Source organism: Canis aureus, chromosome 14 (assembly GCF_053574225.1).
Source record: "Canis aureus isolate CA01 chromosome 14, VMU_Caureus_v.1.0, whole genome shotgun sequence".
NCBI lineage: Eukaryota > Metazoa > Chordata > Mammalia > Carnivora > Canidae > Canis > Canis aureus.
In genome coordinates, this window is record NC_135624.1 from 37,649,451 (window position 1) to 37,672,083 (window position 22,633).

At 63.1% G+C, this 22,633-nt stretch overlaps 1 protein-coding gene and 1 long non-coding RNA gene across 3 annotated transcripts in view; one reads left to right on the plus strand and one right to left on the minus strand.

Annotated features, from left to right (window-relative positions):
- Window positions 1-8,543, minus strand: part of KCNK9 (potassium two pore domain channel subfamily K member 9) — a 77,047-nt gene extending 68,504 nt beyond the window's left edge. Inside the window, exon 1 of the mRNA XM_077847373.1 lies at window positions 8,177-8,543. Within this exon, the coding sequence (XP_077703499.1) occupies window positions 8,177-8,459 (283 nt within the window). The 5' untranslated portion in view covers window positions 8,460-8,543. The remainder of the gene's footprint in view (window positions 1-8,176) is intronic.
- LOC144283378 (uncharacterized) lies at window positions 8,100-18,663 on the plus strand. Of its 2 annotated transcripts, none has more exons than XR_013351935.1 (4): window positions 8,100-8,405; window positions 11,737-15,526; window positions 15,751-15,880; window positions 16,982-18,663. It is a non-coding gene; the product is annotated as an uncharacterized LOC144283378 (long non-coding RNA). The 2 variants fall into 2 exon arrangements; XR_013351936.1 differs by lacking the exon at window positions 8,100-8,405 and adding an exon at window positions 10,294-11,548.
- The last annotated feature ends 3,970 nt before the right edge of the window (window positions 18,664-22,633 follow it).

The window sequence follows — 22,633 nt, forward strand, 5'->3', positions numbered from 1 at the left end:
CTCCAGGGACGGCACCTGCCTTCACAGCCACGCGGGACAGAGAAACGGCTGGTTCTCGAAGCTCAGGACGCGTCGAGGAGGGAGCGGCCGCCCGGGAGGGGCACACGCGAGGGGGCGTTCAGTGCGGCACCCAGACAGGCGGACAGGGCATCCCGCCTTCGACCGGGCTCCCAGAGCGCACGCGGCGGGGGGGAGGGGAGGGGCAGGCAGGACTGGTACAAACCCCGCAACCTGGACCTGCTCCAGGGCCCTGACGTCGTCGGTTCGGGACCAGCGGGTGCCCGCGGTGGAAAACAGAGAACATTCTGCAGGCAGAGATCTGGGGTGAGCCCAGGCAGGAAGAGGGACCCTCAAACAAAACCCCCTTGATGGGATGGACACCAACCCCCACCCCCGCGCCATAGCTGGGGGAAGCGGACCCCCTCGGGGAGGCTGGCGTCCCAGAATTCCTCTGCCCGTGGTACTTAGTGCAGACCGCCCGCCCCCCTTCATTGGCCAGCCCGCCCGGGGCCCCTCCCAAGTCCTGGGGCTCTGCTGGGTGCAGGGCCTTGGTGCCCACTATCTTCCTGGTGCTCTGGCAAGGCTGGTGCCAAGAAAGCGTGGGGCTGCCCATGCTCTAGGTCAGAGGGGTGGGCCCTGGGCTGCCAGCTTGGACGACCTCAACCCCCCACCCGCTCCAGCTGCTCCCCACAGGCCCCCCCTCCCTCCGCTTCTGGGCCTGAGCCTCCCAACTTTCAGTTTCTGAATGCAGACCTTCTGACCCGTCTTTAGGTGACCACCATAGGAACTGGTCACCTCTTTAAAGATTAATCCCTCCCCCCGCCCAACACACACAGCCCTCTTCTCCACACGGTGGCCCCACCAGGTCAGAACCTCACACAAGAACCTCGTCATTCATCTAAGCACGTCCTGCTCCCTGACATGAGAGGCAATGAGCTCCCTGGCACTGGAGGCATTCAAAAAGAAGCTGAACGGTGAGGGAGACTCTGGGGTGCTAGTAATAGTATTTCTTGATCTGAGTGCTGGTTACCAGGGCATGGCTTGTTTATAAGGATTATTGAGGAAAACAACATCACTCGGCATCAGGGAAAAACAAATCAGAACCACAAGGAGATACCACCTGACACAGGTCAAAATGGCTAAAATTAACAGCTCAGGAAACAACAGATGTTGGCGAGGATGCGGAGAGAGGGGAGCCCTCTTACACTGCTGGTGGGGGTGCCAGCTGGTGCTGCCACTCTGGAGGACAGTATGGAGGGTCCTCAAGAAGTTAAAAATGGAGCTACCCTGCAATCCAGCAATCGCGCTACTGGGGATTTATCCAAAGGATACGAACACAGTGATTCAAAGGGGGCACCTGCACCCCAATGTTCTCAGCAGCCATGTCCACAAGAGCCAAACTGTGGAAAGAGCCCAGGTGTCCATCGACAGATGAAGGATAAAGAAGATGTGGGCTGGGATCCCTGGGTGGCGCAGCGGTTTGGCGCCTGCCTTTGGCCCAGGGCGCGATCCTGGAGACCTGGGATCGAATCCCACATCGGGCTCCCGGTGCATGGAGCCTGCTTCTCCCTCTGCCTATGTCTCTGCCTCTCTCTCTCTCTCTCTCTCTCTCTCTCTGTGTGTGACTATCATAAATAAAAATTAAAAAAAAAATTTTAAAAAGAAGATGTGGGCTATAGACAACGGAATATTACACAGCCATCAGAAAGGATCAAATCTTGTCATTGGCAACAACATGGATGGAACTAGAAGGTATTATGCTGAGCAAAATAAGTCCATCGGAGAAAGACAAATACCATATGATTTCACTCATGCAGAACGTTAGAAAGAAAACAGAAAAACAAGGGGAAGAGAAGGAAAAATAAGATGAAAACACAGAAGGAGAGAAACTGTAAGAGATTCTGAACTCTAGGAAATAGGCTGAGGGTGGCTGGAGGGCCTGGGGGGCTGGGGTCACCGGGTGCCGGGCGTGGAGGAGGGCACGTGACGGGATGAGCACTGGGTGTTCTGTGCAACTAATTGATGCATCACTAAATTCTACCCCTGAAACAAACAAAAACTTTTAAAAAGAAATTATTGAGCAGTATACTTTTGATAAGTGTCCTTTTCTGCGTGAATGTTATAACTCAATAAACATTTTTTAAAGATTTGTATTTATTTATTTGAGAGAGAGGGAGTGCATGAGCAGGGGGAGGGGCAGAGGGAGAGGGAGAGACAATCTCAAGCCGACTCCTCCCTGAGCACAGAGCCCAACACGGGGCTCAATCTCATGATCCTGAGATCACAACCTGAGCCGAAATCAAAAGTTGCATGTTTAACCAATGAGCCACCCAGGTGACCCTCAATAAGTACTTTTAGAAATCAGAAGTGGGCCGCCCCAGTGGCTTAGCAGTTTTGCGCCACTTTCGGCCCAGGGCGTGATCCTGGGGACCCGGGGTTGAGTCCCACATCGGGCTCCCTGCATGGAGCCTGCTTCTCCCCCTGCCTGTGTCTCTGCCTCTCTCTCTCTCTCTCTCTGTCTCTAATAAATAAATCTTTAAAAAATTAAAAATAAATAAAATAAAATCTTAAAAAAAATAGAAAATAAAAAAATAAAAATCAGAAGTGACTGGGATTGGCTGACCATTATTTTAGGAAGGAGCTGTGGCCGGGACGCCGTGGAGATCCCCACATCGACCACTTACTGAGACGGTCCCAGAGGCGCTGCACGCCTCTCACTGCTGCATGCCTCCTGCCAGCACAGTGCCCCCCTCAGCCCAGGGAAGAAGGTGGGTAAAAACACACTGATGGAGGAGTGAACAAACTGGGGGATGGAGGACTGAGGGGTGAATGAGTGAGAGACTGAGTGAACTTCATACAGAAGGATGGCTGTACGCATGCACAGGTGCACAGAACAGGAAGAAACAGGGCCCAGAGGACCTAGAAAGTGAGCGCAGGAGAATGGACGGAGGTGTGAACACAGGTGCCTGGAGGCCCCAGGGTGTAAGTGTGTGGGAATGGATGGATGGAGGTGTGAACACAGGTGCGTAGAGAACCTAGTGACTGAGTGCATGGGAATGGATGGAGGGACGTGTGTGAACACAGGTGCGTGGAGGACCCAGGGTGTGAGCACATGGGAATGGCCAGAGGGTGAGAGGTGTGAACACAGGTGTGTGAAGGACCCAAGGTGTAAGCATGTGGGAATGGATGGAGGGAGGTATGAATACAGGTGAACAGAGGACCCAGGGTATGAGTGCGTGGAAACAGATGGAGAGAGGTGTGAACACAGGTGCGTGGAGCACCTAGTGAGTGAGTGCATGGGAACAGATGGAGGGAGGTGTGAACACAGGTGCGTGGAGGACCCAGGGTGTGAGCACGTGGGAACGGCCAGAGGGTGAGAGGTGTGAACACAGGTGCGTGGAGGACCCAGGGTGTGAGCGCATGGGAATGGACACAGGGAGGTGTGGACAGGTGCATGGAGGAGGGATGGGGTCACTGGGTGACCCTGCCTCCCCTCCTGCTGCTGCTCTTACCCCTGGGCTTGGCTGGGCCGATGCCCCCGGGGGAGAACAGGAGCGGCCGTGAGAGCCCGGACAGCCCCAGAGTCACAGGGAAGCTCACGTCCCCGTCTCCTCCACGACGGCTGTTAAGTCCGCAACACTCGCCGGAGGGCCAGTGCCACCCGGAGCGAGGCCAGGTCCAGGCAGCGCCCGGGCACAGGAGGGGCCCCACGGGCATCGCCCGCCCCTACACACCAGAAGGGAACAGGGGACGCCACCGCCTCCCGTCCGGGGCCCCGTGTGGGTGAGCGGGCCTTCTCCGGGTCTCGCAGGGCAGGGCTCCTCGGCAGCGGAGCCAACGTGAGAAGCAGAGAGGCGCCGATGGAATGTTCCGCAGGCCCACGCCACAGCGGAGCCCGCGGTGCGGGACGCAGCTCAAGCTCCCGCCTCCCTGTGCTGCCTCATTGGTGCCTCAGTTCCCCCATCCGGCAAGTGGGGCACGGCTCCCGCAGGTCTCCTGGGTGGGGTGCGCCCCGTGTGCAAGCTCCGCGCGCGGCCTCTGGCACCAGCCTGCTCGGCCCGCAGGGCCTGCTTCCGCTCTGCGCGCCTTCGGGAGGAGCCCACCCCGCGCTGGGCCCGCAGGTGCCCAGGGGTGGGGGTGGGGGGTGGAAGGGGTACAGACACTCGTTGCCTGGGGCAGGACAAACCGTGACAACCACGGGCAGGGGGGAGGGGCGCGGCTCAGGGAGGCAGTGGGTGGCCCAGCGGAAAGCCCGGCCAAAAGCCCAGCCTCCCTGGAGGGAGAGGACCTGCCTGGAGGAGCCACCGAAGAGCACTCCCCCTGGGGGTCCTGCACCCTGGCCCCGACTGACTGCTTACCCAGGAGTCGCCCCCCTGCTCTTCACACTGGAGCGCAAGCAACTGGGTTTGCAGCTTCCCTCCTGCCTCGAGTCGGACCTTATCTTGTCATCTAGACTGTCCCCAGAGTCTCAGAGGCGATGCAGACGAGGCAGGCGCGGGCCGCACAGCTAGCACGGAAACCCCGTGTTGGAAGCCACCGCCAAGAACGGAGGCTGCGTCCCACCAAGTGAGTGCCCACCCCACCCCCAGGGGTCCCACAGGAACGAGACCCGGGAGCTGCCCTTCTGCACTCTGACCCCCAGTGGCGGGAGGCTCCCCCGCCCAAGGGAGGAGCCCCAAAACCTTTGCTCGGAGTGTGCCCCGCCCCGGCCGCAGACCGTGCCTCCTGGGGGGCCACCCCGGCTTCCGAAGCACCCGGAGGGTCCACAGAAACACTGCCCCTCCCAGCTGTAGCCGAACTGCCAACCCGCACCTCCAACAGCCCTCCGTCCTCCCCTATGCAGACCGGCATGGACGCGGTCCTCCCGGGCCCTGCGGATGAGATCTGAATTCTTGGCGTGCTTTCTTCTTGGTTAATGGTCCTAAAGGGGGGTGACCACGGAGGTCACAGGTGTCAGAGTCAGAACGGAAGAGACCCGGAGATCCCCTTCTGCCGTCCAGGGAGCAGTGGCCCTGGAACGGTTTGGGCCGGGAGCACCTCCTGGAGGGCGGTTGCAGGTTGGCCCGGGGGAGCAGCGGGATCCTGTCGCCAGGCCCTGGGCCTGCAGGGCAGGGGCCTCCAGGCACCCGGCTCAGCAGACAAGCACAACCGGGGTCGGGACCGGGGCCTCCGTCCCCAACACCCGCCGCTCACAAGGGAGCACCACCACGTCCCCAGAAGAGGCTTCAGGTGGCACGAACATCAGTGGCGGCACCAAATGTGCCCCTTCCGGGCCCGCTGGCCCCGTGACCCCCTCCTTGGGCCGCAGTGGCTGCGCCCCGGCTCCCCCCAGAGCCGGCCGGGGGGCCGGCGTGCTATCCCTTCCCAGCCTCTCACGGAGGTGTGGCCACGGAGCCGGCGCAAAGTGCTAATTATATTGTTTTTAAAATCCATTTCACAGAGTGAGCTAATAACCGGATCCGAGAAGCGGCGTTCGCTGACAGACCACGAGGGCCACTGCGGCCCGCCCGCCTCGCTGACGGGAGCTCAAAGTTGCAGCAGGCTCGAGAATCGCTCAAGGTTAGATTAAAAATAAGAACACCCGTGAAGATTCACCTGACTCATTAATATCACTGTCCAATAGGAGACAGTTCCTCGGAGGGCCTGGCTTGGGGCTGGGTTTTGTTCTAGGCCGAGGAGGACCTTAATTTGCATTTATATTAAAAAAAGAAGAAAACAAACAGAATTAACTAGAAAGGTGCTTTGTTTCCTGTAAATCTGAGCTCCGGTGCTAAACAGCTGCCGAGGGCAGACGGGCGGGCCCGGCCTATGTCAAAGAACTGGATTCACACCTCCCAAGAGCAGGGGCGATGCCACCTGGGAGACCCCCCACCCCATGGGCCTGGCAGGTGAGTGCTGCGTCAGGCTCCTTCCACAGGTGGGAAAGCCACGGCCCAGGAAGGAAGGGGCTTGACCTGCCTGTGGTCCCCCACACGACCACACTCAGGGGACAGGCCAGCTCCCTGGGCTCCAAGCACAGGGTGAGGGCAGCTGACTCGGGGCAGTGTTTTCTTCCTTACGGACGTATTCCAACCTTTCTTTCCAGAAACTCAGGTGGAAACCGAGGAAGGAAGTGAGAAAGATCCACGAGGTCATCAGATGCCCCCCCCACCCTGGTCTGGGACTGAGGGGAGCCCCCACTGTGAGCTCTGCTGACCTAACACCCCACTCCCCACCCCCATCTGGCCCCACGTTCCTTGACTTTTCTCTTTGGAGCCTTCGGCGTTCGAGGCATACGCCCGGAACCACCAGCGAGGATCTATAAACACACCCCGATGTGAACTTTATCAGTCTCGCTATTTACTCTTTCAGGTAAACGGGACCGTCTTGGGGGGCTGCTCTGCACCCCACCCTAGCCGTCTCACTGTTGGAGCTCAGCTCCCGAGAGCAGCCAGGGGTTTCAGGGGCTCCTTTCACTCCTGGGGCCAGGGTGCTGGCCGAGGTCACACAAGGCATGGTTAGGGGATGCCGGGCTTCTCCCCCAGGGCAGTCAGCCGGGGAGGCACATCCCTGGCTCTGGCTCCCCAGCAAACAGGCCCCGGGGTCCCTGGGGTCCCCCGCCCTGTGCGTCCCTGTGTGGCCGCCACAGCTCAGGCTGGAAGTTTAAAGAGAAAGATGACGGTAGTGACCGCCCGGGCCTCTCAGGCGCTGGAAGCACAGGGTGGGGAAAGGAGGGCTCCTCTGTGCTTTGGCCGCCGGGCCAAGCGCGTGGGGCAGGCGGGAGCGGAGCTGGTTACGTAGACGACAGAAGAGCAACTGCCTTCCCAAAACAGAAAAACCTGCACCGATGAATTAAACATTTCAAACAAGATGACTCTCCACAAAGTCTTCTCAAGCAAGAAGCAAAGACAGGCCGTCCTGTGCTGGCGCTTCCTGTTGCATATGGCACTGAGAAATCCTGCTCTTTCAGCACGCAGAGCTTCCCAGACAAAGAAAAACATCTAGGGGAAAATTAGCGAAGGAGGTCCAGAGGAGTCGGGGTGGAGGGAGGACGGAGCCGTGGGCAGGCTGGGGCCTCGCGGCGGCGAGGGCGCACAAGGCACGGGACCCGGCACAGAAAAGAGGCCACCGGAGCCGACACAGTGGCCCTGACAGGTCCAAGGAGATGGCCGTGCAGAGGCAGGGTGCCTCGCGGCCGAGACAAGTTGCAAAGCACAGGGACACCACCCGACCAGCTGCCTCGTCCACTGGGGTGAAGCCGCCACCTGCTCCAATTCCCAAGGGTCTCCAAGGGTCACACGTGTGGGTTCTCCAAACCCCCTGAGCTCGGTGGGGGCACTGCCCTGGGCACCCGGCTTGGCGGCCGGAGGCGCCCTTGGGAGGGGGACCCACAGCGGTCCCCGGGGTGCACCGGCTGGTCCGTCTCCCTAGACCAGGGCTGAGCCTCCCCAGTTCCTGGGCAGCAAGCCCACCTGCCTCACCCTGTGCCCCGGCCCGGAGGGGTTGGCGGGGTGCACATGTCCTGCGCTGCCCTCTCCGAGCGGTGTCCCCGCGGCCACCCCTAGCCCGAGCAGCAGGGAGCAAAGTGTCCCCCGCCCCGGGTCCTGGGCAGCACCAGGCTCGGACCGCCCGGCGAGAGAGGAGCCCGGAGGGAGGGCGGCTGACATCTGGGCTGGAGGCGGCGAGCGAGGGTCCCCGGGCCTCCCGTCCCCCGGGACGCGAGTCCCCAAGGGCCGCGGGACCGGGCCGCGCTCTCCGCGTCCCGGAGCGGTAGTAAGTGTAGGGCTGGGAGCCCCGCGCAGCCCAGCCCAGCCCGCGCCGGGGCGGTGGGTGGGTGGGTGTCTGCTCTGGGATTATTCTTAGCGCTCCACTCTCTTCGCAAAAGTGGCGCCTCCGCCCTCCCGGCTCCGGCACGCTCGCTCGGGGCGCGCACGCCCGGCCAGACAGCGGGCGCCCGGCGGGGCCGCGGGTGGGGTCGGCGAGGGGCGCGGCGCGCGGGGGCGCAGGGGGGCGCAGGGGGGGCTCCGGGAGAGGAGGGGGCGCGGCGGGCGGGCGGGCGGGAGGCCCCCCCCGCCCCCGGCCCCGGGCTGCCCGCTGCGGTTAACCCTGCGCGCCCCGCGCCGCGCGCCGGGCCGCCCCCTCCCCGGCTCCCCGCGGCTCCCCCCGGCTCCCCCGGCGCGGGGCGCGCGGCCCTTACCTATGGTGGTGATGACCGTGATGGCAAAGTAGAAGGAGCCGGCGAATTTCCACTGGACGCCGGCGCGGTGCGGCTCGGACTGCAGGATCACCAGCTCCAGCTGCCGGTAGTCCTCGGCGCTGATGTTGTACTTCCCCTTGATCCGGATCTCCTCCGCTTTGAGTTTCTCCTCCTCGCGCATCTCGTGGTCCGACTCGAGGGCGTCGAAGACGGCGGCGCCCACCAGCAGGTAGGTGAAGGTGCAGACGATGAGGGACAGAGTCCGCACGTTCTGCCTCTTCATGGCCGCCAGCAAGGAGCCGGCGCGGGGGGCATGTCCCGCAGGCTCGCAGCCGCGCGCGTCCCACTGCAGCGCCCGGCGGCCGCCGCCGCCTCCTCCGCCGCCGCCGCCGCCTCCAAGTTGTAAGCGGCGGCGGCAGCGGCAGCAGCAGCAGCGGCGGCGGCGGCGGCGGCGGGGAGGCGGGGGGCGGGGAGGCGGGGGGGGGCCCCCTCCGGCCGGGCCGGCACCGGCACCGGCGCCGGCACCGCCACCGGCACCGCCACCGGCACCGCCACCGCCGGGCGGCCGGCGGGGCAGGGCCGGCGCGGGCCCGGGCTCGGGCGAGAAGGCGGACAGGCACAGGAGGCTGCTGGAGCGCCGGGGCCAGGCGTCCGGGAGCCCCGACACCCTGCGCCAGACCCGGCCGAGGCAGCCCGCCCCGCTGCGCAGGGCCATGCACGGCGGCCCCGCCGGGCCCCGCGCCCCCCGCGCCCCCCGCGCCCCGCCCCGCGCCCCCGCCCGAGCAGCAGCAGGGGCGGCGGCGGGAGCCCGAGCGCGGCCGGAGGGCGGCCGCCGGGGCCCGCGCCCCTCGGGGTCCGGCTGGGGCTCGGGCTCGGGCTCGGGCTCCGGCTCCGGGGCGGGCTCCGGCTCCGGCTCGGGCTCGGGCTCGGGCTCGGGCTCCGGCTCCGGCTCCGGCTCCGGCTCCGGGGCGGCGGCGGCCGGCTAGGAGCCCGCGGGTCTGCGCGCCGCGCGGGACCTCCCCCCGCCGCCCCGGGCCTCCCCGCCCCCCCTCGGGGGGGGCCGCAAAAGTTTGCGAAGTGGCGGCGTCTCCGGAGTCCCCGGCGGGCGGGCAGGGGGCCGGGCAGGTGCGGCGGGCGCGGCGGCCCGAGGCCCGGGGGTCCGCGCGCGGGGGCGCGGCGGGGGCGGCGCGGGGCGCGGGCCGGGCGGCGAAGTTTGCGGGGCTCAGCCCTCGGGGCGCGGGAGCGGGGCGCGGCCCCAGGGCGGCAGGGCCCGCGGCGGAGCGGCCTCGGGGGCGGCCGGGGGGCGGCGCGGCGGCGGCGGCGGCGGCGGCCGGCCAGCCCGCTCCTCCGGGGGCGGCGGGCGCGGCGGCGGCGGCGGCGGCGGCGGCGGCGGGAGGGGTCCCGCGGGCCTGGCGGAGCTGCGGGGGGGGCGCGGGCGCATGAGCCGCGCCGGGGTCGGGGCCCTCCGGCGTCCGGGCGTCCGGGGAGGCGGCCGCGGCGCTGGTCTGCCAGGGGCGCTGCGTGCGTGCGCGCCGGAGGGAGCCGAGTGTGTGCGCGTGTGTCCGGGCGTGTGTGTGTGCGCCCGGGTGTGCGCGCGCGCGTGGCACCTCGCTCGGGCGGGAGGGCCGCGGGGGGCGGGGGCCGGGGGGCGGGGGGCGGGGGCCGGGCTACGGCGCGGCCAGGCCTGCCTCCCCCCCGCCCTCCCTCCCGCAGCCTCCCGGGCGCGCCACCTCCCGCCTGGTCCCCAGCCAGCTGGCGAGGCGGCCGCGGCGGCTCCCGCTGCAGACCGAGCGCGGCGCGCGGCGCACGCGGAGGGAGCCGGGGAGGGGCGGCCGGGCGGGGGCGGGGGCGGGCCGAGCGCCGGGTGTCGCCCGGGCGAGGGTGGGGGGCGGAGCCGCCGGCGGGTCGCGGCGGGGGATGGGAGGATAAAGGCGGCCGCCCGGGTCCCTCTCGCCCGGCTCCCGGGAGCGCCTGCGGCCACGCGGGGCGGAGAGTTTGAGAGGACCGGGCCTGGGGGGCACGCGGGGCTGAGCCCCGACAAGGCCGACGGGCACCTCCGGGGAGCCGCCAGAGGGGGGCGGGGGCGGGGGCGGGGGCGCGCGGGGGAGGGCGCTCCGGGGCGGCCACCTGCCGCGGGCGCACCTCCGCGACGCGTGCCCGGGCCCCGGGGCCGCCCTAGCCCCCGGCGAGCGTCGCCGGACAGGTGGCCCGGCACCTGCTGATCCCGCGCTCTCGGCCGGGGAGCGCCGGGGATGAGATCGGCCGCCACGCTCGGGGTCGCGGCCTCGGGGAAGGATGCCGCATTCCCCCTTCCTCGTCCCCTCCCCGTTGCTTTTCCCAGAAACATTCCTTGGTTCCCCGAGGCCGGGCGCCGGGTGCTGCGCCCAGAACCTAACCGCGCCGCCCTCCCCCCGCCCGCGCCCGGAGGGCCCCACTCCCGACCAGCCCCGGGGAGGGAGCACGAGGCTCCGGCGGGGGCGCAGCGGGTGCTTGAGTCGGTCCGGAGGGGAGGCCTCTCCCCGCATCAGCCCCGGCCCACAGCAGCCTCCTCCGCCCGCTTCCCCCCATCCTCCCCGGGTCCTCGAGGGCTTTCCCTCGCCGCCCCCCCACCCCCTTAATCCCCACTTGAGCAGTGGAGCTCGCAGTGGGTAGGCCCAAGGCGCGGAGACCCCGGGCTCCCCCTCCCTGGGTCTGGCGACCGTCCCTGGACCCCAGCCAAGGAAGAGATGGAGACTTGGGTAAAGGGACGCCCCCAGGCGGCGCGCTAACACGCCGGGGAGGTGGCCAAGGGCGTCGCTGGGTGGGCCCGGGGGTGGCCCCGGCCGTGCGCGCTCTCGGGTCAGAGCGCTGACCCCTCCGGGTCGCCCCCTCGGGCTGCGCATCGGCGGGGACTCGGGGTCAGGAGAGCGTGGGAACCCTGTGCCTCCCCGAGGCCCCCCTCCCCTGCTGGGGCGCTGTCCACCCCATTTATGGGACCCGCGGGTGCTCGCGCCCCCCCACCCCCGGGCCTACGGGCAGGGGGGCCGGAGCTGTGGGCCCCACCTGGGCCGCCGGCCGGGTCTGCGGGCGCAGCGGGCCGGGGATGGGGAGCCCCCACGCGGAGCAGGTGCTTCCCTGGAATTCATTTTGGAAGCCGAGGCGCCTGCTCTCGGCGAATGAGCCCGGCCGCCCGGTGAGTCACCGCGAGCGGCGACAAGGATTCCCGCAGCTGGTAATTACCCGGCGGAACCGGCCGGCCGGGCCTCCTGCGCCCCGCAGCCGCAGCCCTGAGTCACAGCCGTCGGGCCGGGCCGCCCCAGCCGCCTGCCCGCCCGCCCGGCGCCACCAGGGGGCACTGGACTCCGGCCCACAGGTGGCCCCGCTCGGAGCCAGGTGGGCAGGGGAGTCGGGCTGTCCCCGCCGCAGGTGCGGGGGGGGCGGGCGGGGATGCTCTCCAGTGACAGACCCAAGCTTCATTCGGTTTACACACCGCCTTGCCTTTCGGGAAAATGGAACCGCCTGTGCCCACCGGAAGGGGGAAGGGACCGCAGGTGACCTAGTCCAACCTGCTTGTTTTACAGGTGGGAAGGCTTCCAACGGGGGACAGTCACGTGCCCAAGAACACAGGACAGTTACCACCTCGAACCCCGCTTCTGTCCAGCACTCCCTCGAGGACCCCAGCCGCCCTCTGACCCCAACGTCATGGTGCCTTGGAGAGTCACAGACCACCGCCCCCCCCGCCCCCACACACACACACACAAAGGCTGGCTCTTCCTTTTCTCCTCGCTCCAAAATATGGCCTTTGGACTCAAGCCCCCGGAGCCAGACCTCAGGGAGGGATCTTGGGGCTGGAAGAGGACACTCACACGCGGCACTCTCTACCCCCCACCTGCCCCCCCGACCGGTGGAAGTGAGGTCCCTGGAGCAGAACCTGGCTCCTGTCGTCTCCCCTATGTCCCCAGCACCCCCCACACCTCAGCGGCTCAGCTAGGTCTGTGGGTTGGCACTGCCTGACTGTCCACAAGGAGCCTAGACTACCGCAGGCGCCTCTGGGGAGCCTCTGGGGAGCCTCTGGTGAGCCCAGCTCCTCTGCTACCCCTAGGGTTCCAGGGGCACCCACTCCAGCCCAGCTCCAGTGGGGGGGGGACTCAACTCCCAACCAATGAGAAAGGACCTGGGAAAGCATTTCTAGGAGGAGCTGGGGCAAAGGGAGGGAGGCAGGAAAGCCCCACCCCTCCCCCCACCCCCAGCAAGACCCCCTGATTTAGGGGAGCAGATACGTTCTCTGTGCAGCATAGGCCACTGTGGGTTCATCCCAAGCCTGGCAGGAGCCGCAGCCGGCCTGTGTCCGTCACTGGGCCTCCCTGGACCTCGGTATCTTCTTTAGTAAAAACAGATGTGTTGGTTCAGGTAATAAAGAACATCGCGCCCTTACAGCATCTGCTGCCTACCTGTTTGCGGGGCTCTCCACCCGCGCCGGCTTGTCATTGGCCTCCAGGGACCAAGGCGGGTTACCCGGTCTCACCCAGGGAAGCCCAGCAGTGGACACTGGTCCCGTGGGGAGTCAGAGTGGGCGCCCCCGGGCCTGCCACCGCAGCACTGTGTCCCTGAAACCGTGAACACTCTGCTGCCAGCAGAAGCCCCGGAGCCACCGTGCTCCAGGCCCGGCTCCCAGGCTGGTGCCCCGGTGCCTGCGCGGACATCGTCATGGTCGGCGCTGGCCCGGGACTGTTTGCTGGCAAGGAGCCACAACGGCCTGCTGCTTCCAGAACATCAAACTCCCTGGATGCCTGCGTGTAATGCTGTGTCACGTTAATACCCCCACCCCTGAAAATAGGCAGAGGCTGCGGAATCACTGCCCCCATTTTATAGATGGGGAAGGTGAGGCGCTAAGCCTCATGGGCCCCAATCACAAAGAGAAGCTGTGGTCTCCTCGGGGCTCCCATGCCAGCTCTGTAGGCGCCTCCCCGCACTCGCAGCTTCGCTGGCCCCCACCGGGTGCTCCCGGCCCACGACATTTGCAGCGGATGGCGTGTCTTCACTCTGGGCCCCCAGATTCCAGAGAGAAGGGCTCTGTCGCCAGGCAGTCAGGCCCTCAGGAGCTTGCCAGACTCTCCTTTGGGATGTGAATCAGCACACCATGGAGAGCGTTTCTCTGGGCGCACTGGGGACACTGGGTAAGCAGGAAAATTCAGGATTTCGCAAAGCCTGGGCCTGCCAACAGGCGTCCTGACCCGCAGGCTGCAGTGCCGTGAACAGCATCTCCCAAATCCACTTGAGCGTGGGATCTGCCTTTGGGCGCAGAGCTGGCCTCAGAGCCAGGCCCCGGCCGCCCTTCGGGAGCGCTGTCCCGGCCCGGCTTGCTGGGCACAGGGGGCAGGAGGCCTGGACGCCACCCTGGTCCCACACAGACAGGCCGTCCTCCGGCCCAGGTCCTGACGGCCCCGCCGAGCAGCCCCCTCTCTCCCCTGCCTGCCGCGACCTTCGGAACACACCGCTTCGCTGCTGGAACCCGACGGGGGCTCCTCGACCAGCCCAGGCTGCCCCCGGCGTTGCCACCTCAGCTCCTGCCTCCCTCCGCCCCTCCTCCAGCACCAGCCTCTGTCTCCGCAGCACCTCCGTGCCCTGGCTCATGCTGTTCCCTCTGCTGGCACACCTTTCCCTACCCTCTTTGGGCTCTCATCCTCTCGTCTTTCAAGATTCAGCTCCACCAGCATGCCCTCCAGAAGCTTCCTGGGCCCCCGGGCTGGCCTAGGCTCCTGTGTCCCCGCACGGACTTACATCCCCCGCCTGATGGAGCTCCTCGAGGGCAGGGCCGTGGCCGCCTCAGCCTGGTCGTGCGGGGTCGTGGCCGCCCAGCGGGCACGCAGCAGGTGCACCGCTGGATGGCAGCTAACGGGCAGGGCTGGGCTCGCTCGCTGGCAAGTCTGAGGCCGTTGCCCCACGTGAGGTCGGTCCCAGGCGGGTCTCTGGTGAGAAGGATCTTGAACACAGGGCAACCCAAGGGGCTCATCCTGGGCTCAGCACTCACCTGTTTCCTTTCAGTCTGGCTCAGCTGAGATGGCAAAAAAGAGCCTCCACACGACGTGAGGGGACATGGGAGCCATGGTAAGTCCTCGAGCGGGAGAGTGGTACAGGGATCCTGGTGGATGACTGGTCCTGAGCGCATGTTCCTTGGACACCTGCTGGGCGCTGGGCCTGAGCTGGTGTCGTGTCCTCACGATAACTCTGAGACTGTCATCGTCCCCGCTGGCTGGTGATGCAGCTGAGGCCCCACGAGTTCAGGACAGTAGCCATGAGTCCAGGCCCTTGTGGGGTGGACGGGTGGGAGTTCGGGCGCGGTGCCCCGCCTCTCCCGGCACAGGCACGAGTGGAAGCGGCCGCTGCACAGGAGGCTGTTCAGTGGGCTCCGCGACTGAATCCAGAGGATGCCAAGATAGGTCCCAGGCTTGGGTGACATGCAGTGAGGGTCACAGGGCAGGGAGGCGGGACTCTGGCCAGGACTTCCGAGATACCAGAGGCAGAGCCACAGGTGGAGAAGGGAATGAGGCTGGGTGTGCCTCCGTCTGCCCACGGGGCCCCAGAACGTTATGTCAGCGGGCAGGGAACGTGGTTCTGAGGGTGGACAGTCAGGGCCTGTGGCCTTTGGGTCGTCAGACCTTCGGCTTCCCTGGATACCCGTGGCCAGGTGACCAGGGGACCTGGGCCGCAAACTGGCCAGGGGTCCTCCCCGAGATGTCAAGCTGGGCGGGTCCTGCTGGGCATCTCTGAGTTCCTAAACTCTTGGGCCTTGGAGCGGGGAAGGCAAAGCCAGGGCTCAAGGGCCCCCCTTCAAGCTAAGGACACTCCCTGAAGCCCTGAGCACACTCACTCACACACACACTATGAGCGGACAAGTGGTTGGTGGACTTCAGGCATCTTAATGGGGCAGGAACCGCAGCCCACCTCCACGCCACCCCACAGAGCCTGGGGGTGCCCAGCATCTATCAAGGGGTCCCCGAGGCTCCGTAGCCCACAGGTGCCTCCAGCAGCTGTGACCCTGTGCCCCCCGGGGTGGGGGGTGGGTCTCGGGAACCAGGGCTTCAGCAGCAGACCCACCCCTGACCCCCAACCCCCAAGGCCACCAAGGCTTCCGGACGCAGGAGGGCCCAGCCCCCCACCCTCTGCACCTGGGTCCCTGGGACACCGCAGAGCAGAGGCTCTGGCAGCTGCTGACCCGATGAATGAAACGGATTCACAAGCAACAAGCCCGTGGCCCGGAAGTGGCACCGGGGACCTTTCTCCTGGTCGCTTCCCCGCCACCAGCGCCTGGAATGGCTCAGTGTTCACGGAGAGGAGATGTTTGCTGAACTCACTCTCTGCCTGCTTAAAGTAAATAATAAAATAATAATACGAAATAAAACAAAATTAAAAATAAAAACCCGCTGCTCTTAAAAATAGATAAGAACAGAGGCACCTGGGTGGCTCTGGGGTTGAGTGTCTTTCTCTAGCCCAGGGCGTGATCCTGGAGTCCCTGGATCGAGTCCCGCATCGGGTTCCCCGCAGGGAGCCTGCTTCTCCCTCTGCCTATGTCTCTGCCTCTCTCTGTGTCTCAGGAATGAATAAATAAAATCTAAAAAACAAAAAAACAGACCAGAACAACACTTTGCTGGAAGGTACGCAGGGGAGGACTGGGGAAGCAGCCCACCTGAGCCTCCTGGTCTGAACTGAACACTTGCGGGTGAGGTAAGACTGGAGCAGGTGCCAGCTGGGGGGGGTGGGGGGAGGCCCCGGTGGCTCCCAACCTGTGGGGTAAGGACACGGAGGTCAGGCCACCACGGCCTGAATCCCTAGGCGTCCCTCTCTCCAGGGTGACCTGGGGCGAAAGGGGCGCTCTCTCTGTGCCCCTCCCAGGGGATGAAGCAAGAGGGGAGCCGTCCCATCTGATGAAGGGGATGGGGCATGGTGGCTGCTGGCCGAGGCCCCAGGGCCATCCCTGCGGCTCCCCGCCTGCAGCCAGTCCCTCCCGGTGGGACCTGGTCCCTCCCCGGGGGTTGGCCGTGTCTACACCCAGAGTTGACTGATCCCCGTGGAGGGTGTTCTACTGTTTTCCCTCCCCAGAAGCCCGGTTCTCGCCTCTGCCGTTTTCACCTTTGTGTGGCAGGAGGTATTTTTGCAGACGCAGCCGAGGTGGAGCGGCTTTGCAGCGTGATGCGGCCGCTGTGCGCACTGCTGCTATTTCGGGGACCCGCAGGTGTACCATTTGGATCCGCACGGGCCTGTCAGCTCCCGGGGGGAGGGGGAGAGGCGGGGTCCTTCCGGGAGCCTCGGTCCAGCAGCCCCCCCACCCCTGGGAGGGCTCCCTGCCCGCAGGCTGGGTCTGGGCTTGGCCCCGCACCCCGCAGACGCTCGGCCCTGCTCCGCTGCTGCCCTGGGCCCCGAGCGTCCTGGGGACGGGAGCCCACCCGGGTCCCTGGCACAGCGCAGGGCCAGGGGGACTCTCAGCAGGTTGAATCAGCACCGGGTGCTCCGTGCACGTGCCTGGCCTCTACCTCTGCCCCTGCGTCATCGCCAGGCTGGGCTCCCTGCACCCGACGGATGGTGCTGGGCTCTACCGGGCAGACGGCAGGGGCCGGAGCTGGCGAGCCCGGAGAGCCCCGACTGGGCCACTCCAGAGGGCTTCCCGGCAGAGGGGACATTTCCTTCCAGCTCCCCGGCCACGGCACAGGCTAATCCCCGGCATGCATGGTTGCTGTGAACATGGCGCGGGCTCTGTTGGCACCCTGAGTACACGCCGCAGGGCCAGGGCCAGGGGTTAGGGACCAGGTCTCCTACCTCCTTGGACAGGTGCAGAGCCCACGACCCAGAGAAGTCCGGGGAGTCATCGTGGGCAGAGCTGGGACACCATCCACCTCCTGGTCCCATGAGCCCAGGACAGTCTATGCAGCTCAGCAGTCCGGCCTCTGCCTCCGGGGCCCGCCAGGGGGGTCGGGGGGCCAACAGAAAGGTCCCTGCCTCCCTGGGGCATGCGTCCTGCTGGGAGGGGGGACAAAAAAGTGGATAAGCAGCAGGGTGAAGCTGGGGCCAGATGGTAGGAAGAGGATGAGGAAACATGGGACAGCACTGTGGGGGGTGGGCAGAGAGATATTTGGGTGCAGTGGTCAGGGATGGCCTCCCTGAGGAGGCGGCATTTGAGCTGAGACATGGAATGACATGTTCCTGTTCAGGGGAGGGCGTCCGGGCAGGGGGGATAGCCATGCAAAGGCCCTGGGGTCAGTGGAAGGAGTTTGGCTTGTTCAGGGAAGAACAAAATGGTGAATGTGGCTAGAATGTGGCCCAGGGGAAGGTGGCCCAAATGAGATCGGAGATTATGGCTCCGAGCCCCGCTGCCACCGCAGGACGGGAGACAGGGCCAGTTCACGATGATTCTCACCGGCCGTGGAAGCGACTCAGAAGCCCCGTGTTCAGTGTGTGGACAGAACTGGGGCCTGGAAGCCCCCACTGGCTGGGTGTGGGGTGTCCACATCCTGCCTGCCCCGTCAGCACAGGGGCCCGGGCCCGAGGAGCTCTCTGACCTGGAGGGATGAAGGTCGCCAGGAAATGGATGGCCAGGTGAATCGAGGAAGACACCAGCTCTGATGACTGAAGGCACTGGGGCCGCTGTGGGCACAGCTCGCATCACCAGCCCATCAGAGGCCGCTGCTGAGCATCTCTTGCTCACAAGGGACCCGGGGGACGTCGGGGGGCGAGCTGGGCGAGGTCACTGCGGGTCACATGCTGTCTGGCCCCCGATGCCCCAGGGCAGGCCTGGCGGGCGCATGGTGATCCCCACAGCTCCGGGTGGCGTCCTAGGTCCCCAGGTCGCTGCCCCTGCCCACCATCCCGGGGCCCATCGCAGATCTCCTCAATGGTTTGCAGGTTGAATCACCAGCTCTTTTGTTAAAATCATTTTGTCCTTTTTATTCTTGATCACAAATAATACCTTTTGCATAAAATCCAAAAAATAAAAATGGAAAATAGAATGAAACAAAAAACCCAAAAAAACAAATCCGAAGGATTTCCCATGCAGGGACATTAGCAGCATTTTGGCCATGCGGCCCAGCCCTGACGGCCACACCCTGACGCTGGCCTCCGCTTCCCGGAGCAGGAGGGAGTGCGAAGGTGGTGGGTGTCTGAGAGGGTGTGAGGAGGAGGCTGGAGGGAGTCGGGGGCCCTGATGCCACCGGGCTGAGGCCAGACCCACACCACAGGCGGCGCACCTGTCTCTGTCCTGCTCAGTGTCCCAGAGCGGCCCGGGTGGAGCTGGGCAGAGACTCCACGCCTCCTGGGTAGAGGACAACCAGGCAGTCCTAACGCCACACAAGCATCGAGATGGACTCAAGGGGCCCCTGGGTGGCTCAGCGGGTGAGCTTCTGCCTCCGGCTCAGGACGTGACCCTGGGGTCACAGGATCCAGTCCCGCATCAGGGTCCCCACAGGGAGCCTACTTCTTCCTCTGCCTGTGTCTCTGCCTCTGTGTGTGTGTGTGTGTGTCTCTCATGAAAATGAATAAAATCTTAAAAAAAAAAATAGATTGACTCAAGCATGGCCCCATCAGGATGCGGGGCTTGAGACAGGGCCAGCCGGCCGGGGCCGTCTCACGCTCAGAGGTGGCCTGTCACAGTTGAGGGCTCGGTCTGCACTCGGGGCAGGCCTGGCTTGGAGCTGAGCTCCAATATTTCGTGGGCGAGGCCCCTGGACTCCGAGCACCGGGGCCCTTCCCTTGCAGAACAGGTGCAGAGGAGCCCCCTGGCTGATGGGGCGGTGGCGGGGCGGGGGAGGGGGCGCACAGTCTCGGAACTTCAGGCAGGGGTCATGCAAACAGGCGGGCTTTGGAGTCCGAAGGTCCTGGGCTTGCGTCCTGGCTCCCCCGTGTACTGGCGGTCCGCCCCTGGGCCTGTCACTTCACCTGAGTCTGTTCCCCCAGCTGTGAAATGGGGTCGTGGTACGTGCTGAGCTCTTCGCAGACTGCCTGGAGCAGGTGAGCACAAACCAAGACGAGCTGGTTCTGCTTGTCTCCGTCCCTCTCTCATAAGCTACTGCTGTTTCTCCAAATGCAAGGACATTGGCGACTCCCACACAACTGTCCTGGGGGCTTTAGACCCGTGCAGGGGGAGGCAGCGGCGGGAGAGAAGGCCAGAGAGGAGGAGGTGGCTGTGCGGAGAGAGAGCGTAGGGGAGGTCAGAGAGAGGCGGGAGGGGGGATGACCCGGCGGGGCCAGGTGGACCCCTCCTTGGTGTTTGCACCCCAGAGTCTCGTCGCTCCCAGCCTCGATCTTAGAATCTGAGATTATCAGGAACAGAACGGAGCTATGTGTACTTGTCCTTTCTTGACACAAAGGTCTGTTGAGCATCTACTGGGCCAGTTCCCGGTCCGGGCCCTGGAGGCTGCAAAGGGGAGGTCAGGGCGTCCACACGTCACAGACCCAGGCACTGCGCTCCTGGTGGCTTCCCTGCCCTCATCAGCAATACTGCCCGGGTTCAGCCCCACATGCGCCCACCCTTTTCCGTTCTCGTGCAGCCCGCGCTCAGCCGTGCTGACCCGCAGTGGGTCGCACCCATGCGTCTCTCAGCTGTCGTGCAGAGGGTGCAGGAAGAGGATGAGGTCCAGGCTCTGGGGTCAGGCGTCGCTTTACCTCCAGCCCATTTGCCTTTTCTGAGCAGGATGCTGAATTCGACTGACCATTTGGCCTCCACCCTCCTGTCCTTCCTTCCCTCCCTCTTTCCTCTCTCGCTTGGGGTCAGATCTCCATCACTGGCGATGACTCTCCCAGCTGTCTCCCCGCTTCCTCTCACAGGCCTCCTGCCCAGTAAAGTTCCTGTGTGTTCAACTGCATCTCAGCATCTGCTTCTTGGTGGGGGAGGGGGGTCATGGTGGTGGAGAAGGTTCAGACTAACACAGGAGCATCCAGCAGTCAGATCTGAGCCCCCAAAGAGCTGACAACAAAAAATGATGGCATCTAAGGGGGCTCAGAGCCAAACAGGAAGGGAAGAGTTACACCCAGGGAGAGTGCGTGCCCCCTGTCCCATCCGTCTCTGAATCAGTCACGATGGGGTAGGTTACACAGCATGTAACAGACTGAATGCTTGTCTCCAAATTTCTGTGTTGAAGCCCTAACCCCCCAGTGTGATGGTATTTGGAGGTGGGACCTTTGGGAAGTAATCAGATTTAGATGAGCCCCCACCCTGCCACCAGCCACCCGCCACAGGGGCAATGGGATTAGACATCTTACGAAGAGAGGAAAGGACCAGAGCTCACTGTCTCTGGCCATGTAAGGACACAGCTGCTGGGAAGAGAGCTCCCACCAGGAACTGAGTCTGCTGGCACCTGACCACGGACTTCCAGCCTCCCCAGCTGTGAGAATAAATGTCTGTGCTTTAAGCACCCCCAGCCCGACCCTCCCCATCAAGTCTGTGGAATTTTGTTGTAGCAGCCTGAGTTGACTAGAACATAGCAGCACCAAACATATTTTTAAATTAAAAAGTCAGTGGCTTACGATTACAAAGGCTTATTCCTGGCTCATGTGTGTTGACAGGTAGCTCTGCTCATTGAGGTCCCTCTGAGACCCAGGCCCTGAAAGATGCTCCCCCTGCCAGGGGCTCCCAGGATCCCTGATGGGGAAGGGAATCTGACAGATCTCACCGTGGCCCTGAAAGCTTCGGCCCAGAAATGACCTACATCACTTCTGAACAGGTTTTGTTGGCCGAAGCACACCACGTGGCCAAGCCTTGGGGGATGGGGGTGGGGTTCAGGCCAATCTCATGACCAGCAAAGACCTTCACCCAAGAACCCTGTCCCCAGACTGTGCTCACTCACCTGTGAAGACAAAAGGAAGATGTCTGAGAGAGCACTTCCCGAGTCCTTGTTCATCTCCTGCACCCCCCGCGCAAGGAAAAGACTCAGGAGAAGACTGAAGCCCAAAAGTAAATGAGAAAGCGCAGAGTCCGCAAAACGAACAAACATGAAAAGGGAAAGACACAGTGGTGAGCAGCGGGCCTTGATATGTGGATACGTTAAATCAAAATGAATAAGGATAGACCTGTCTTGGACTGTGTCATCCAAGTGCTAACTAAGGGATCCTGAAATAGAAGGTCCCTACTGGAAGCAAAAATTCTAATGACAGTCTATTTATAAAAGTCATAGCTCAGCAACCTCTGCAAGTTATGGGCAGGGGGGAAATGATAAACTTTCCAAGGATCTCATCTTTGACAGGGACGGGAGAGGAAGAAAATAAAAGAATTCTAGAAGTGTCATCTTATTGGACTGAGGAGAAGCAATTAGGGGAAAAATAGAACATCTTATTGTGTGAAATAGCTGTCATCCTATTTTTAGCTACTGGTGGAGAAATCTGTGTCTGGTTGTACGAACAGGGAAGAGAAGGTGGCCATCAGTATAAGGGGAGGTGTCCCAAGGTCTGCTCAGGCTGCCGTGACAAAATACCGCAGACTGGGAGGTCGTGAACGACAAACATTGGTTTCTCACAGTTCTGGAGGCTGCACGTTCATGATCAAGGGGCTGGCAAGGTAGATCTCGCACTTGGGTTTTTGTCTCTTGGCCGCCAAGTGGCCGCCATCTTGCTGTGTGCTTGTGGGCCTTCTTTGTGTAGGCGCTGAGGCGAGGGTAGGGAGAGAGAGCACTCTGTGTCTCTTCTTAGAAGGACACTAAACCTGTTGGATCTGGGCCCCACCCTTAGGCCTTCAGTTGACCTTAGTTAGGCCCCTTCTCCAAATACAGCCACATTAAGTAGTGGCTTTGACAACAGGAGTTTTGAGGAGACACAAATGTTCAGTCCAGAACAGAACAGAAGGGCTCGCAAATTAACAGACTTGCAAATTAACAAAGGGAAAAATGGGAGGAACCAAAACTTGATCAAGCCATCAAAAATGAGAAACAATGATGCAGAAGAAATAACCAACTGGACTACTCTAAAACTACATTAAATGCATGAGTTTACATCTTGATTGGAAAGAACTGAATTCTCCCAATAGAAGAAGGGAAGTGTCGCGCTGGGTTCAACCAGCAAACAGAAGGAAGGAACAAAGCCAGTTATAGGCTATTAGATATACACCTGAAAAAAAATGATATTTTAAATATTTTTTAAAAACTGTTGGGAGGACATTTGCAAGGATAAAGCAAATTTAAAAAGTACGACTGACACATATTAATCTCAAAAAAGTAAAAAATAAAAAAAAATTTTAAAAAGTAAAAAATATGTGTGATAAGTTAGAATGTCATACAATGAAGTGATTTATATCCGTGAGCCTTTATTAAAAAAAAAAAAGGTATAAAGCTGAGTAAGCTAAGCATATATAGCAAAGCCCAATAGGAACAGGCTCAGTGAGTGAGAGACAATTGCATATCTCTATCAGAAATGGACAAAAGTGCCAGAAATTGAGGAGCAATCCAAAGTATTGCATGGCCACTGATTGGATCTTAGTTTGAACAAATCAGATTTTTAAAA